Raw genomic sequence first — 13,432 nt, forward strand, 5'->3', positions numbered from 1 at the left:
ATATGATCGATTTTTCCAAAAAAAAAACTAAAAAAATACACAGCTTAAAAAAAATCCAAACCAAACTCGGGTTGCCTCTCGAGAATCGCTTCTTTTTATGGAGTCGTGAGCCGGACTCTGTGCCTCCCTACGTGGAATTTTCGGATGAGTCCATCACCATTTGGATTTTCTGCTCCTTCCATCGCCTCTTGTATTCTTGCACACGTCGAATGTATGCCTTTTTCGAATTTTCCTTTTTAGCCTTTGTCTCATCTATGTCAAATTTCCTTTTGGTCCCTTTATTCTCCAAATTCTCTTTATTCTTCAACTCCATAGGAATATTTTCTTCCTTCACCATTGGACTTGTCTCCTTGGAAGTTACCTCGTCTTTGTCATCATCACTCAATATTTCGTCACTTTCCTTACTTACCCAAGAAGTTGGATTCGTGTAGGCAATGACTTCAACTAAAAACGGGACGGATGCTCTTGGTTTAGAGCGTTTGACTTGATGAATTATCTTGATTTCTTCTTCCATGAGCTTCTTTAATTCTTCAAGTTCATTTTCTTCATCAATATTGAAAACCACTTCTTGAACACCACTCCTCTTGAAACCATCTTCTATTCCAAAAATTTCCTTCTCATCTCCAACTCTCAAGGTGAGCTTGGATTCACGTATATCAACGGGCACCCAGAGTAATCGGAACATCGGGATCTTCTTTCATATCCAAAACCACAAAGTCTACTGGAAAAATGAATTGTCACACCCCAAAACCGTGAACGACGGAAACGTTCTGGGGCGGAGGACGTCATGTACAATATCACAACAATGAATAGTAGTAAACAAGCAACAACATCATCCATTGCATTAATAATATAATTTCAAAACCTGGCACCTGTACCTGTCTACTGGTAACCTGAGAATACAAGTTATTTTGAAAGCGAGTATCAGCTTAAAGCTGGTGAGATCATAAATATATTAGTGTCTATGTTTGTATGAAAGCATTTGTAAGATGTTTTGTAAGGTGTTTTGTAAAATGTTTGAACTCTCCTAGAAAACCCTATGTTTTCTACTAATTGTAGCCTTCTACCAAGGCATCTAGTATATGTGTGTGTCTCTTGTAAGAGTGTGTATTTTCCCAATTCTAACTATCATTAACCAAAAATATAGTTTTTACATTACCGTGCATCATGCGAATATTCACGAAGTGAATGTAATGGGAAAATCATAGTCCCGTAGTATTTGTAATAAGTGACTACTGTTGTACTAACTACCTTAAACCAATTGATATTTAAAGTAACATGTGATCGACCTGTATCCTACTACCGACTCTAGTAAAACGACGATGTAAGACGCTGTAAGAAATGACATTTGGCACCCATAGACTTGCAAGTCCCACTGTAGCGAGCAGCAAGGTGTAGGATAGTCAATCTAGTATAGATCTATACGCAAACTCATACACTCCCCAATTAAGGAGATTCCGGATACAAAAACAATCATGGCAAGTAGTGCCATGCCCCCTTTAATGGCTCACACAACTGCATGAATGTATATGAAATGAATGTGCTAGCTGTATTGTGTGTTCTTTCTCTGTCTAGCCTGTATGTACTGTAATGTTCTGCGTGTGCTAGCTGTAATGTGTGCTCTCTCTATCTAGCATGTATAGTAATGTATTGTGTGTACTAGCTGTATTGTGTGTTCTCTCTCTATCTAGCAAGTATTAACTCATGAATGAACTGACTCATTTTTCTACTAATAGTTTTAGTATCTTTCTAAACTACCCCTATGGCAGCTTACTAGTAATGTCTGATCATGTTTGTATACCCTTGCTACCCAAAGCTATAGAACTGATTGAAGGAACCTTTATGAATATGTATGTATACATGATATACAACTAATATTTAAACTACCTTCGGACGGATAACCGATGCTCTAAAGCCACATCCAAACAAGGAAAAGGAATTAACGTGAGCTGGCCTTCCTAAGTCTTTTAAACATTGCTTATATAACTATACATACATAGACATGCATTTGACAATATATAAGTATGAAAGAGTTGAAGTAAAAGTATTTGATAAGTAAAAGAGTTTGTAAAATAGTTTGAAGTAAAGCAGTTTGGTAACACAGTTTGAAAAGTAAGAACCCACTTGTTTGGTAGTTATTAATCACATGTGATTTATATAATAACTAGAATTGTTCAACTTGTATTCCCCCCCCCCCCATAAAAGCATTCAAAAACATTTAAAAGGTTAATTAAGGGGTATGAACTCACCTGTAGTGAGTGGTATGGATGAACTGATGAAACAGGATTGCTAGGTGTCAAGTGAAGTCTTGAACACACACAAGGATCCTATTTGTCATATAATATCACATATATGTATCCAATTAGTCTCTAAACAACTAATAAACAAAGTTAAGACACCCTAGGACATGCTAAACACCTTATATAAATGTTATAAGTCCCAAGGATTGCATCTAAGTGTTGTAGGGCATGGCTAGTGTGCTTGGGGTTCAAGGAAAACTCTATCATGGAGTTTACGGTTTTATGGTCATCAACAAATGAGTTTATGGTCATAAACCCTTGAGTTTACGGCCGTCAACTCCTCCTCTTTTGACCATTTGATGATTTGAAGCCTTAAAAGTCCCTAGAAGCTTTTCTACTTGAAGTATGTGTCTATGGAAGGAATTAGGGCACCATTTCACTCCTATTTGGAGTTTACGGTTCCTAAACCATTTTCCTTTGAGTTTACTACTGTAAACTCATATGGTTTATGGTCTTTTGGGGTTTTGCAAGTCCTTAGCTCATCAAGGAAAGAATTTAGACATGTTTCTAAGGCTTGTGAAGGACTAGGGCACACTTTGGCACCTTTATTTGGGGTTTAAGGTCCAAGAACTTCTTGGACCGTAAACACCTTGTTCTTGGTGTTCTTGGGACGATTTCTTGATGTAAGGGAATGTAACAAGCTTTATAACACTCTAGGATAGAAGTACTTACTATATAGAACTTGAAATGAGCTAAAAGTCCAAGAACACTAGTGTGTGTTCTTGGTGTTCTTGGTGAAAATTGAATAATCAACCTTTTGGAATGATTTCACGGTTAGAAGTGTGTTAAAACACTAGATTAAGTCATATAATCACTTAAGAAGGCTAGAATACTTACTAGATTGAAGATCTTGAAAAACTTTTGGATAATACTTGAGAGAGAAATGGATTTGGATCTTGAGATTTGAAAAAAAAAGTGTAAATAATGATTAATTGTCATATATATACACCCAAATTTAGGGTTTTTGGTTGTATATATTTTATTCTGCCAGTAAACTCTAATTTCTTGGAGTTTTGGAATAACAGTGTTGCACAATAAACCCTAGTGCATCCTCTCTCCTGATATCTCTTAAAGTGTAAATCCTGAAATACTCAAACTTATTCTAAAAAATTTGAAAATTAACAGCAACTGTTCTGATTTCTATTGACTTGTTATGTTTGTACAGAATAGAAATTTCGGGTTGTCACACGAATTTCCCAATTTTTACGAGAATATCTTCCACAATGCCAAGGGGTTGTGTCACTGAACGATTTGCCATGTGAATAGTCATTTTTGTAGCCTTCAACTTATGAATATCCAACTTCTGATAAAACGAATAAGGCATCAAATTTATGCTAGCCCCAAAATTGGCTAAAGCATAAATCTTCATATTATTCCCAAACTCACATGGAAGAGTGAGGCATCCAGGATCCCCCCCATCTTCTTAGGTATCTCTCCCAATATAGCTTTTGAGCTTTGCTCACTTAGAATCACCTTAGAATTCTTTTTTAGTTGTTGACGAGTGTCTAACAAGTCTTTTAAAAAAATTTCATATTCGGGAATTTTGGATAATGTCTCGACAAAAGGAGTATTAATCGGGATACCCCTCACGTGCTTAATAAACTCCAAATGCTCTCTTTCCAGTGGACTAAGATCTGCTCGGGGAGGAAACGCTAAAGGGGATGATAAGTCGTAACAGAATCTGAATTTTTCTATTCAGACTGAGCCCACGTCATGAGCATGGCGGGCTCACGATGTGAGTATGGTGTTTCAGCAACAATTTCATTTTTGAGCTTCGTCTTCTTTGGCTTTGTTCCGGATCGCTTTGGCTCCACTTCTAGTGCTTCTAGGAACTCAGAGATGGCCTCTTCTTCAGTATCAATCATCATTACATGGGATTGAGTGTTCTTTTCGGGAAATTGTGAGGATAATTTGTTGCTCACCAAAGTAGTTAGTTGACCAATTTGGACTTCAAGATTATGGATTGATGCTTGATGATTTCTTAATGAATGTAACACCGTAAATTTCAAGACAAAATTTTTCATTTAAATAATCATTTTAATCTTAGAACACTTGTTTAAAATCCCATTCATAATTAAATTACAAAACATAGCCTTATTTTCACTTGCATAGAAAACCAGGATCCTCCAAAACATGACTCTTTCCCTGGTGTGTACACGGACCATAAGAGCTTGAAATATTTGATGGATCAGCCCAACCTAAATATGCGTCAGAGGAGGTGGTTGGATGTGGTCAAGGATTATGATTGTGAGATCCTGTACCACCCAGGCAAGGCTAATGTGGTAGCCGACGCGTTGAGCCGCAGGGCGGAGAGCACTCCATTGCGAGATGTATGCTTGAGAATGACTGTGATGACTCCAGTATTGGATGCTATTCATGGGGCACAGGCCGAGGCTGTGCGGCCAGATATGCAGAAGAAAGAGCGGGTTGTGGGGTTAATTTCAGAGTTCGTTAAGGATGGACGAGGGCTTATGACGTTTCAGGGTCGGATCTGGGTATCGTTCGTGGGCGGTACGCGTATTACTTTGATGGAAGAGGCTCATAGATCGAAATTCTCGATCCATCCCGGTGCTACGAAGATGTATTTGGATTTGAGGAAAGAGTATTGGTGGCCCTGTATGAAGAGGGACGTTGCATGGTTCGTTGAGAGGTGCTTGACCTGCCGTAGGGTTAAGGCCGAGCACCAGAGACCGCATGGCAAGTTACAGCCATTGGAGATCCCCGAGTGGAAGTGGGAACAGATCACTATGGATTTCATCACCAAATTGCCGAGGACTGCTAGGGGAGTTGATGCAATTTGGGTGATTGTGGATAGGTTGACGAAGAGTGCACACTTCCTTGCCATCAGCGAGAGTTCTTCAGCGGAGAAGTTGGCGGAGATATATGTGAGAGAAGTGGTATCTCGGCATGGAGTGCCGATCTCGATTGTTTCAGACCGCGATGTGCGCTTCACTTCCAGGTTCTGGAAGAAATTTCATGAGGAGCTGGGTACTAAATTGCATTTTAGTACCGCATACCATCCCCAGACAGACGGTCAAAGCGAGCGGACGATTCAGACGCTGGTGGACATGCTTCGAGCGTGTGTGTTAGACTTCGGGGGCAGCTGGGATGCATACTTGCCCTTAGCAGAGTTTTCCTACAACAACAGCCATCATTCGAGCATTGGTATGCCACCTTTTGAGCTGTTGTATGGTAGGAGGTGTCGGACCCCCATTTGCTGGGGAGAGGTGGGACAGAGAGTGATGGGTAGCACAGAGATCGTGCTTCAGACGACAGAGCAGATTCAGCAAGTTAGACAGAGGTTATTGACCGCCCAGATCTGACAGAAGAGTTATGCAGACAGGCGTCGATCCGAGCTTGAGTTTCAAGTCGGCGACTTCGTTCTCCTGAAGGTCTCTCCTTGGAAAGGAGTGATTCGATTCAGGAAGAGGGGCAAGTTGGGGCCCCGGTATATTGGGCCATTTCGTGTGATTGCAAGGATAGGCCGGGTAGCCTATCGTTTGGAGTTGCCAGCGGAGTTGGGGCAAATCCACGACACTTTTCATGTGTCGCAATTGAGGAAGTGCATAGCCGATGAGTCGGCAGTAGTCCCATTAGAGGATATTCAGGTGGATGCGGGCCTGAATTATGCTGAGAGACCAGTGGCCATCAGGGATCGGAAGATCAAGGTTCTGAGGAACAAGGAGGTACCTCTGGTGTTGGTTCAGTGGCAACACCGGAATGGATCGGAAATGACTTGGGAGCCGGAACGTGAGATGCGGGAACAGCATCTGGAATTATTTCCAGAGTGAGACTTCGAGGGCGAAGTCTAATCCTAGTGGGGGAGAATTGTAACAGCCCGAAATCTCAGGTATTGTTAAATTATGTTTTTGGGGTGTTTTAAGAGGGGACTCGGTGAGTTAGAGCCTAGACTCGCCGAGTAGGACCGCAGACCTGTCGCGGGTTCGCGACTGGACTCGACGAGTCCAGATATGGACTCGGCGAGTCGGCGCTGTTTAGCGAAAACCCTAACCGTTCAGGTTTGGGACGTATAAAAGGGACTTATAGGCCGTCATTGTCCGTCTTTAGTCGACTGAGAAGAACCCTAAACGGCTGTGGGCATCTAGAGCAAGATTGAAGGATATTAGGGCCTTGAAGAAATTGTTGTGCAAGGAGGAGAAGAGTTTTGGCTAAAGGAACAGCAAGGGATTCGAGTTCTGCGGTTTGGGGACTCAGAGAGTGCGTTATTCAGGTAATATTTCGGATCTTTTCTGTTATGTTGATGTGTGCATGGATTTAGGGTTTATGGAACCCATTTGGTGATTAGATGGATTAGTACCTTGTTACCCAAACGACTATAACCCTGTATTAGGACCTTTAGAGGTCCAGAAGGTCCCATGCTTGTGTATTTCGGGACAATACTTATCTCAGGAAGCAGTTTGATCGACTGCATGGCATGGACTCGCCGAGTCCGACGAACAGACTCGGCGAGTAGCTTGGAGATTGACTGGAACTCCTCGAGCTGTTCTTCAGACTCGGCGAGTGGAGTCGGGGTGGCCCCGCGATTCTTCCACGAGGATCTCGTCGAGCCAAGAGGGATACTCGACGAGTAGAAAGGGAACATCAGGGAAAGTTGGGGAGGACGTCTAGACTCGCCGAGTCGCCTTTGCACTCGCCGAGTCCGGTCAAGTTGACCGTTGACGATTGACCGTTGACCAGAGTTGACCTACATGTAATTTCTTAGGGTCAGTTGTCTTGAAAGATAAAAGTATTATTAAGGGATATATGATATTATAGGGAGTCTGTAGCTCGGCGGATCGAGTGCGAGTGATTTCAGGAGTCGCTAGCTTTCATTACCCGCGAGGTGAGTCTTCTCACTATACTGTACCCGGAAGGGTTTGACTGTGTGACCGGAAGGTCGGATATGATATGTGATATGTATGCTATATGTGGTAAGTTATTTGTTATATGTGCTATGTATGTCATGGGCCGGAAGGCGATTATATTATGGGTCGGAAGGCGATTATATTATGGGCCGGAAGGCAATATGTTATGGGCCGGAAGGCAATATGTTGTGTGATGGACCGGAAGGTCGGCGTGGGTAGGATCGGAAGGTTTACCCAGCAGGGACGGAAGTCCCCTGAGACACGTGGACCGGAAGGTCAGGGCCTGGAAAGGCGTATGTGCGTAAGTTGTATATTGGGGAACTCACTAAGCATTTATGCTTACAGTTGTCATGTATGTGTTTCAGGTACTAGCGAGGACTGTGGGAAGGCGCCGGCGTGATCGATACACACTGAAGGATGTTTTTATGATCTTGGGATTCAGACAGTTTGTATTTGACATGACACTTAAATTATTTATGCCTTGTTTTGAATGGAAATACTTTTTTTTTAAATGAAAAATTTGTTTGAAAATTTGCGTTGTTACATCCTTCTTCTTGCAAAATAACACTTCCAAGATCTGCGATCCTTGAACAGTTAGGGTTTTCGCTATATATGTCCCGTCCTTGAACTAGGGTGAACAATGACGGCCTAGGGTGAACAATGATGGCCATAAGGCCCCTTATATATGTCCCGTCCTTGAACAGTTAGGGTTTTCGCTAAACAGCGCAGACTCGCCGAGTCCATATCCGGACTCGTCGAGTCCAGTCGCGAACCCGCGACCAGATTTGCGATCCTACTCGGCGAGTCTGAGCTCCAACTCGCCGAGTCCCCTCTTAAAACACCCGAAATCATAAATATAACAATACCTGGAATTTCGGGCTGTTACAATGAAGCTTGCTGGTCAATCAATATTGTTTGTTGTTCTTTCATCATTTTCATGTATTCCTTTAGCACTGCATCGGTATCAACATGCCTTTTCTCGGAAGCTTCCATAAATCGGGTCAACATGTTTTCCAAATCTATTTTCTTCTCGGCTGGTGGTTTCTCTTTTTGGTAGAAGCCTCGGCCTGTTTGCTCTTATTTCTCTTCCTTTTGACTCTTGTATTCATCATATGGCAGACACTCTTTCTTTGGTTTTCTCCAGTCCTCATCATACTTATCCTCACTCAAGTAGCAAACTTGAACCGTTTTGTTCCCATACTCATCCAAATTGCATTATTTAGTCAAGTGTGGACCATTACATCGTTCACAACCAACTTTAATTGCATGAATTGACTGGTCCATTTGGGTCAGCCTTCGGTCCATATTATTCAGCATTGCCATCATAGCAGCCATCTCTTCAGAATGTGCACTACCAACTCCTTTTACACCTTCACTCCTTGGATTGTGGTATTCACGAGAATGCTTTGCAAATTCTTCAACTAATTCCTTGACTTCGCCCGGATTTTTCTTTGTAAGTGGTCCTTGAGAATCAAGGAGTTGCCTTGTCATTACATTGACCCCGTCATAGAATATGGACACTTCTTGTTGAATGTTAAGGTCATGTTGAGGACAATTCCTTAACAACCCCTTGTACTGCTCACATGCCTCGTAAAATGACTCCCCTGGTTTTTGCTCAAAATTGGTTATTGCCTTCTTGAGTTTAGCTATCTTGGATGGTGGGAAAAATTGATCTAAAAATTGTTCTCGCATCTGAGCCCAAGTAGTGATTGTACCGGGTGGAAGTGCCTTTAACCAATCCTTTGCAGCTCCTTTAAAAGTAACGAGGAGCATCCTTAATAAGACAATATATGTGTTCACATTCGGGACATTGAAATAATCCGCAATGACATTGAACTCATCTAGATGCTTAAAAGCATCCTCATGATCTTTTCTATAAAATGGAATATCCTTAAGTGCAGTGAGGATATGTCCTTTCAGCTCGAATGTGGCAGTGATAGGAATGGCAGGTTGTACTAAACCCAGACCAACATCGTCTCTAATTCTCATTCTGTAAGCTCCCATGCACATTTCTTCAATATTCTCCATCTCGTTTCTTGGCTCGTATTCGGGTTCACTCGTATATAGTCCAAACTAGGCCTCGGATTCGTATTCGGATTCGTTTGGGATAGGTATTTGTTCTAAGTTTTCAACCTTGTTCTTCTCCTTTAAGGATGAGATTGTTCAATAAAAATTGTTCTTGAAATCGGAAGTTTGTTGACTTTTTCTCATGTTTTGGTTTAGGTCGAAGTCGAACCAGTACCCAAATACATCTTTGGTTCAAATTAAAGGAGCTAACTGACGCGTACAAATAGTTACACCTAATTTTATATTTATAACCTAACTGCCTTAACTAAATAATTATACCTAGGCAGTGTACCTAGTCAGACTATAGTATAGCTTGGGGTAAGTCGGGTGTCGATCACAGGGAACAATGTTGACTAATTAATTTTGCTACTACTAAATTAACCTAATTATTAACAAAGAAAGGGGTTTTATCTAATTTTACAAGTTTAGATGAACTTAATTCATTAACACAAATTCAGTCAATAAACAAACACTTATGTTAGTTCGAATCTGCTTTCACTCAATGGATTATGAATTGGCTATGACAATTACTATTGGTTACCAATTAAGACAGTATTAGCAATTTAGTTCTAAATCTACTAACATTAATCAGTTCATGTAAATCTATGTATGGTCACACAATAGTTAACACATAATCAATTATTAAATGAAAATGGAGCTATGTAAGATTGGTTTGATAAAACACAATTACAGTCATAATTTGCGTTCTCTAGCACATCCTAATTTAATAATTAATTGCTTAACTAAGATTGGTTTAATCCTAGCTCCAATAATTTGATATTCACTAAATTACCAGGTATCCTAATTCATGCAATTTGATGGTCATCAACTACACAGAATAAGACATCAAAGCAATCAACTACTAAAACAAACATGCTAGGTAAAATCAATCCATCACAAGTCTTAACCAGCTAGTAATTCAAAGCTAAAGTAAATACTCCATGAGTTCCAACTTTATCTAGCTAACAGAAGTAACTAGATTTAGCTGGACATCCTAGCAACTAAGCAAACAAAATCCATAATCAAGAACATAATAAAAGTGTACCAAACTATGAATCAAATTATGAACTTCTTCATCCTTGGTGTTGAAACCCTATTCCAGAACTTCTTCTCCTCTGAAAATTGTCTCCAGGTCTTCCTTCTATTAGCTAAAAGTTTTTCAAATCATAATGGACAAGGATATATATAATTTCTGATTTTTCCTCGTTCACATCGTGAGCCAATATGTCTCACGTCATGAATATGAGATAAGCGTATTCGGCAAGGACTCTTCTTCCATCCGGTGCATATCTTCTAGAATTCTCCACTCATGTCGTGAGTCATGAACTATTCACATCGTGAGTACGTCATCTGCTGAATTTTCCATTCTTCTTTCCTTCAAGCCTCCAAAGTTCCATGTTTTGTCAATTTCAGTCCCTATCTTCGAAAATGCTTCTATTTGGCTGCAAAATATAATTTTAGCTTATAAGTACCATTATTCTATGAAAATAACCAAATTATTAGTAAAAATGTAAATAAATATTGCCTAAAAATATGTATAAATATGGCAATATCATTAACACGAAAGACGATGTAGGATGGTATCAAGGGAAACGCATGGCGTACATGTACAAGACAAAGATGAAGAAGAACGGATCACATTACAGGTGTATTTGGGGAAAGGTTACTAGGCGTCATGGTAGCACTAGTATTGTGCATGCTAAGTTCACGTCTAATCTTCCTTCAAAATCCATGGTAATACACACTTACAAATTAGAAATGAAACATATTTAAAACATTTTAAATGATTTCTGGTGTCAATTTGATAAATGCTTGTCTCATTCATTTTGCAGGGATCTAGGGTTAGAGTGTTCATGTACCCAAGAAATATTTAAGGTATCTTTTTTATATTTTTCTTCTTCATTCTGCTTTTACTTGTTAGAAATCTGTTATTCAATTGATTGTTTATAAATTGAGGGGATAGATGATGATTGTTGGTCTTGATTAAATATTAAAGATGGAATTGCATCACAAACTATTCATTGTATCTGTTAGTCTTATTTTCTTTTTCTTTTTTGTTTTCACTTATTGTGTCTACACACCGATTTCACCTTCTTTGTTCTAATTCTTCTTTTGTAGGTAGGTTTCTTTTGGGAATTAGTGAGAATGCCATGGATTTTGAGATTCTTATAATTTTAATTTCATATTTAAAAGGTTCAATTTACAGCTAAGGGGAGAGCTTCATTTGATGAAGGTACCATTACACCAATTTGATAAACTTTATGCATCTTAAGTTAGTAACGAGAGTTACCCCTATATTTCTTTGCTAGGAATCAACTGAAACTTGAAAATTTAGGAGTTTTATAGTTGTGATCGCCTTAGATGCCTATAATTTCAATACAGCTTGTAACTGTTATTCATGTTTTCATCTAATAAACTAGAACAACATGAGTTTGATTATTCAGTAGAAATGGACTAAGATATTTAATATCTAGTTAACTAAGTTTAGAATACTCCAAGTAAACACAACAATTGTATAAAATTACTATTTGAGTCTATGTTTCTTTCTTTTCTATAAATTTCAATGTAAGTGGATATGTAGTGTTTAAATTTTGCCCTTTCAAGTCCTTTACATGTATAAGGGTTGTTGGAGCTAGTAGAACAAGGCTGAGATATAGGAAACTAATCAACAAAAGGTAAAGTGTAACTAACTCATTGTTTTTGTTAGGTAGATTTTTGATGACTAGTGATTTTTCTTATTTTGAAGTTTTGCGGTTCAGCAGAAACCACAAGTTGAGCTTGATGGAAGGGCATGTGCAGTTGTTGGACAAAATGGTCTTATGGCACTTTATGATACACTATTTAGCATGTTGGATGTGACTTCAGCTCAGCTTCTCATGACTGATAATGACTTTCGGAGTTTAGAATTTAGGAAACAACTTACTAAAACAATGGATTCTTTGTTATCTTTAGATGTTCTTCCTATATTCAATGAGAATGATTCCATTAGCACCCGAAGAGCTCCATATGAGGTACATCTTGCTTAATTTATGTATCTTTATATAAATACACAATATGTATTTGTTACTTATCGCCTTATTGGCTCCAAATTTTTACAGGATTATTCTGGTATATTCTGGGATGATGACAGCTTGGCAGTCTTACTGGCTTTGGAGTTGAAAGTTGATCTTTTTGTGTTGTTAAGTGATGTAGATGGGCTTTATAGTAGGCCTCCTAGTGATCCTCAATCAAAGCTAATCAAAGTTGATCTTCTTGTGATGTTAAGTGATTTATGACTGTTAAAGTAAAAGCTGCAATTTATGCTTCACAAGCTAACATCCCTGTTGTAATCACCAGGTATTCTCTCATATTTGACAATGTGATCTCACTTTAGTGTTCTTTAACTCTTTAACACCATAATTAACATATGATGTCTTTTATTAAACTTGAAGTTGATTTGTTGGGGACAATATTGTAAAACTTCTTCGAGGACAACACATTGGTACACTGTTCCACAGAGATGTCAATATATGAATCCCAAGTGGAGAGTTAAATGCATGTGAAATGGCTGTTGTTGCAATGGAAAGTTCTAGACTCCTTCAGGTATGAATATGATTAGATTTTCTAATTCCATTATGATAATATATTTATCTACAAAATGTTGCTCATTAGTAAATGTTAATGCAGGTCATGTAAATGTTAATCAATATGTTTAACTATCATCTTGTTCATAACCAATTGTATTGTACTGGCATAATATTATATTTGTATCTGTTGCGGATGTCTTAATTGAAGCAACATTAGTTTTAGGAGGTGAATCTGCACTTAAAGTTCTATAAATGAAGCTTGTTGGGGTACAACATATGGTTGATAATCTTTTTTCATTATTTTTAGCATAGCCTTGATTCTTTATCTTTTTGTTTCCCAATATGTTTAACAATTGGAGCTTATTCTAAGTGGATTGATGTTGCACCAAATGGATTGTCTTTTTCCTCTCTGTAGGGCATGTAAACATGTTGTAAGTTCAAACCTATATACTTTTTTTATAAGTTATATATACTTTTGTTTTGTTGCTATTAATCAATGAAAAGAACAATTTTCTGTAAGTTATGTATGCTGTAAGTTCAACCTTTTTCAATCAATGAAAAGAAAATTTTTATGATATTCATTTATTCATGATATAAATTATCATCATATTATGATGCATATATTTGGATCTGA

At 38.7% G+C, this 13,432-nt stretch overlaps 2 protein-coding genes and 1 non-coding gene across 3 annotated transcripts; all 3 read left to right on the forward strand.

Annotated features, from left to right (window-relative positions):
- Nucleotides 1-7,599: 7,599 nt before the first annotated feature.
- Nucleotides 7,600-11,106, forward strand: LOC111904587 (60S ribosomal protein L35a-3-like; the record flags this gene model as incomplete). Its single annotated transcript, XM_023900337.1, has 4 exons — nucleotides 7,600-7,610; nucleotides 9,389-9,438; nucleotides 10,788-10,966; nucleotides 11,065-11,106. Coding segments are annotated over 4 exons (282 nt in total), but the record flags the coding sequence as incomplete, so codon positions are not given.
- On the forward strand, nucleotides 8,703-8,809 carry LOC111904620 (small nucleolar RNA R71). The gene has a single exon (XR_002854587.1). It is a non-coding gene; the product is annotated as a small nucleolar RNA R71 (small nucleolar RNA).
- Nucleotides 11,107-11,228: 122 nt separating the features above from the next.
- On the forward strand, nucleotides 11,229-12,507 carry LOC111904612 (delta-1-pyrroline-5-carboxylate synthase-like). Its single transcript, XM_023900360.1, has 5 exons — nucleotides 11,229-11,261; nucleotides 11,426-11,465; nucleotides 11,814-11,907; nucleotides 11,979-12,243; nucleotides 12,331-12,507. Exons 1-5 carry the CDS (start codon nucleotides 11,229-11,231, stop codon nucleotides 12,505-12,507), a joined length of 609 nt encoding a protein of 202 aa, XP_023756128.1.
- The last annotated feature ends 925 nt before the right edge of the window (nucleotides 12,508-13,432 follow it).

Source organism: Lactuca sativa, chromosome 3 (genome assembly GCF_002870075.4).
Source record: "Lactuca sativa cultivar Salinas chromosome 3, Lsat_Salinas_v11, whole genome shotgun sequence".
Taxonomy (NCBI): Eukaryota; Viridiplantae; Streptophyta; class Magnoliopsida; order Asterales; family Asteraceae; genus Lactuca; species Lactuca sativa.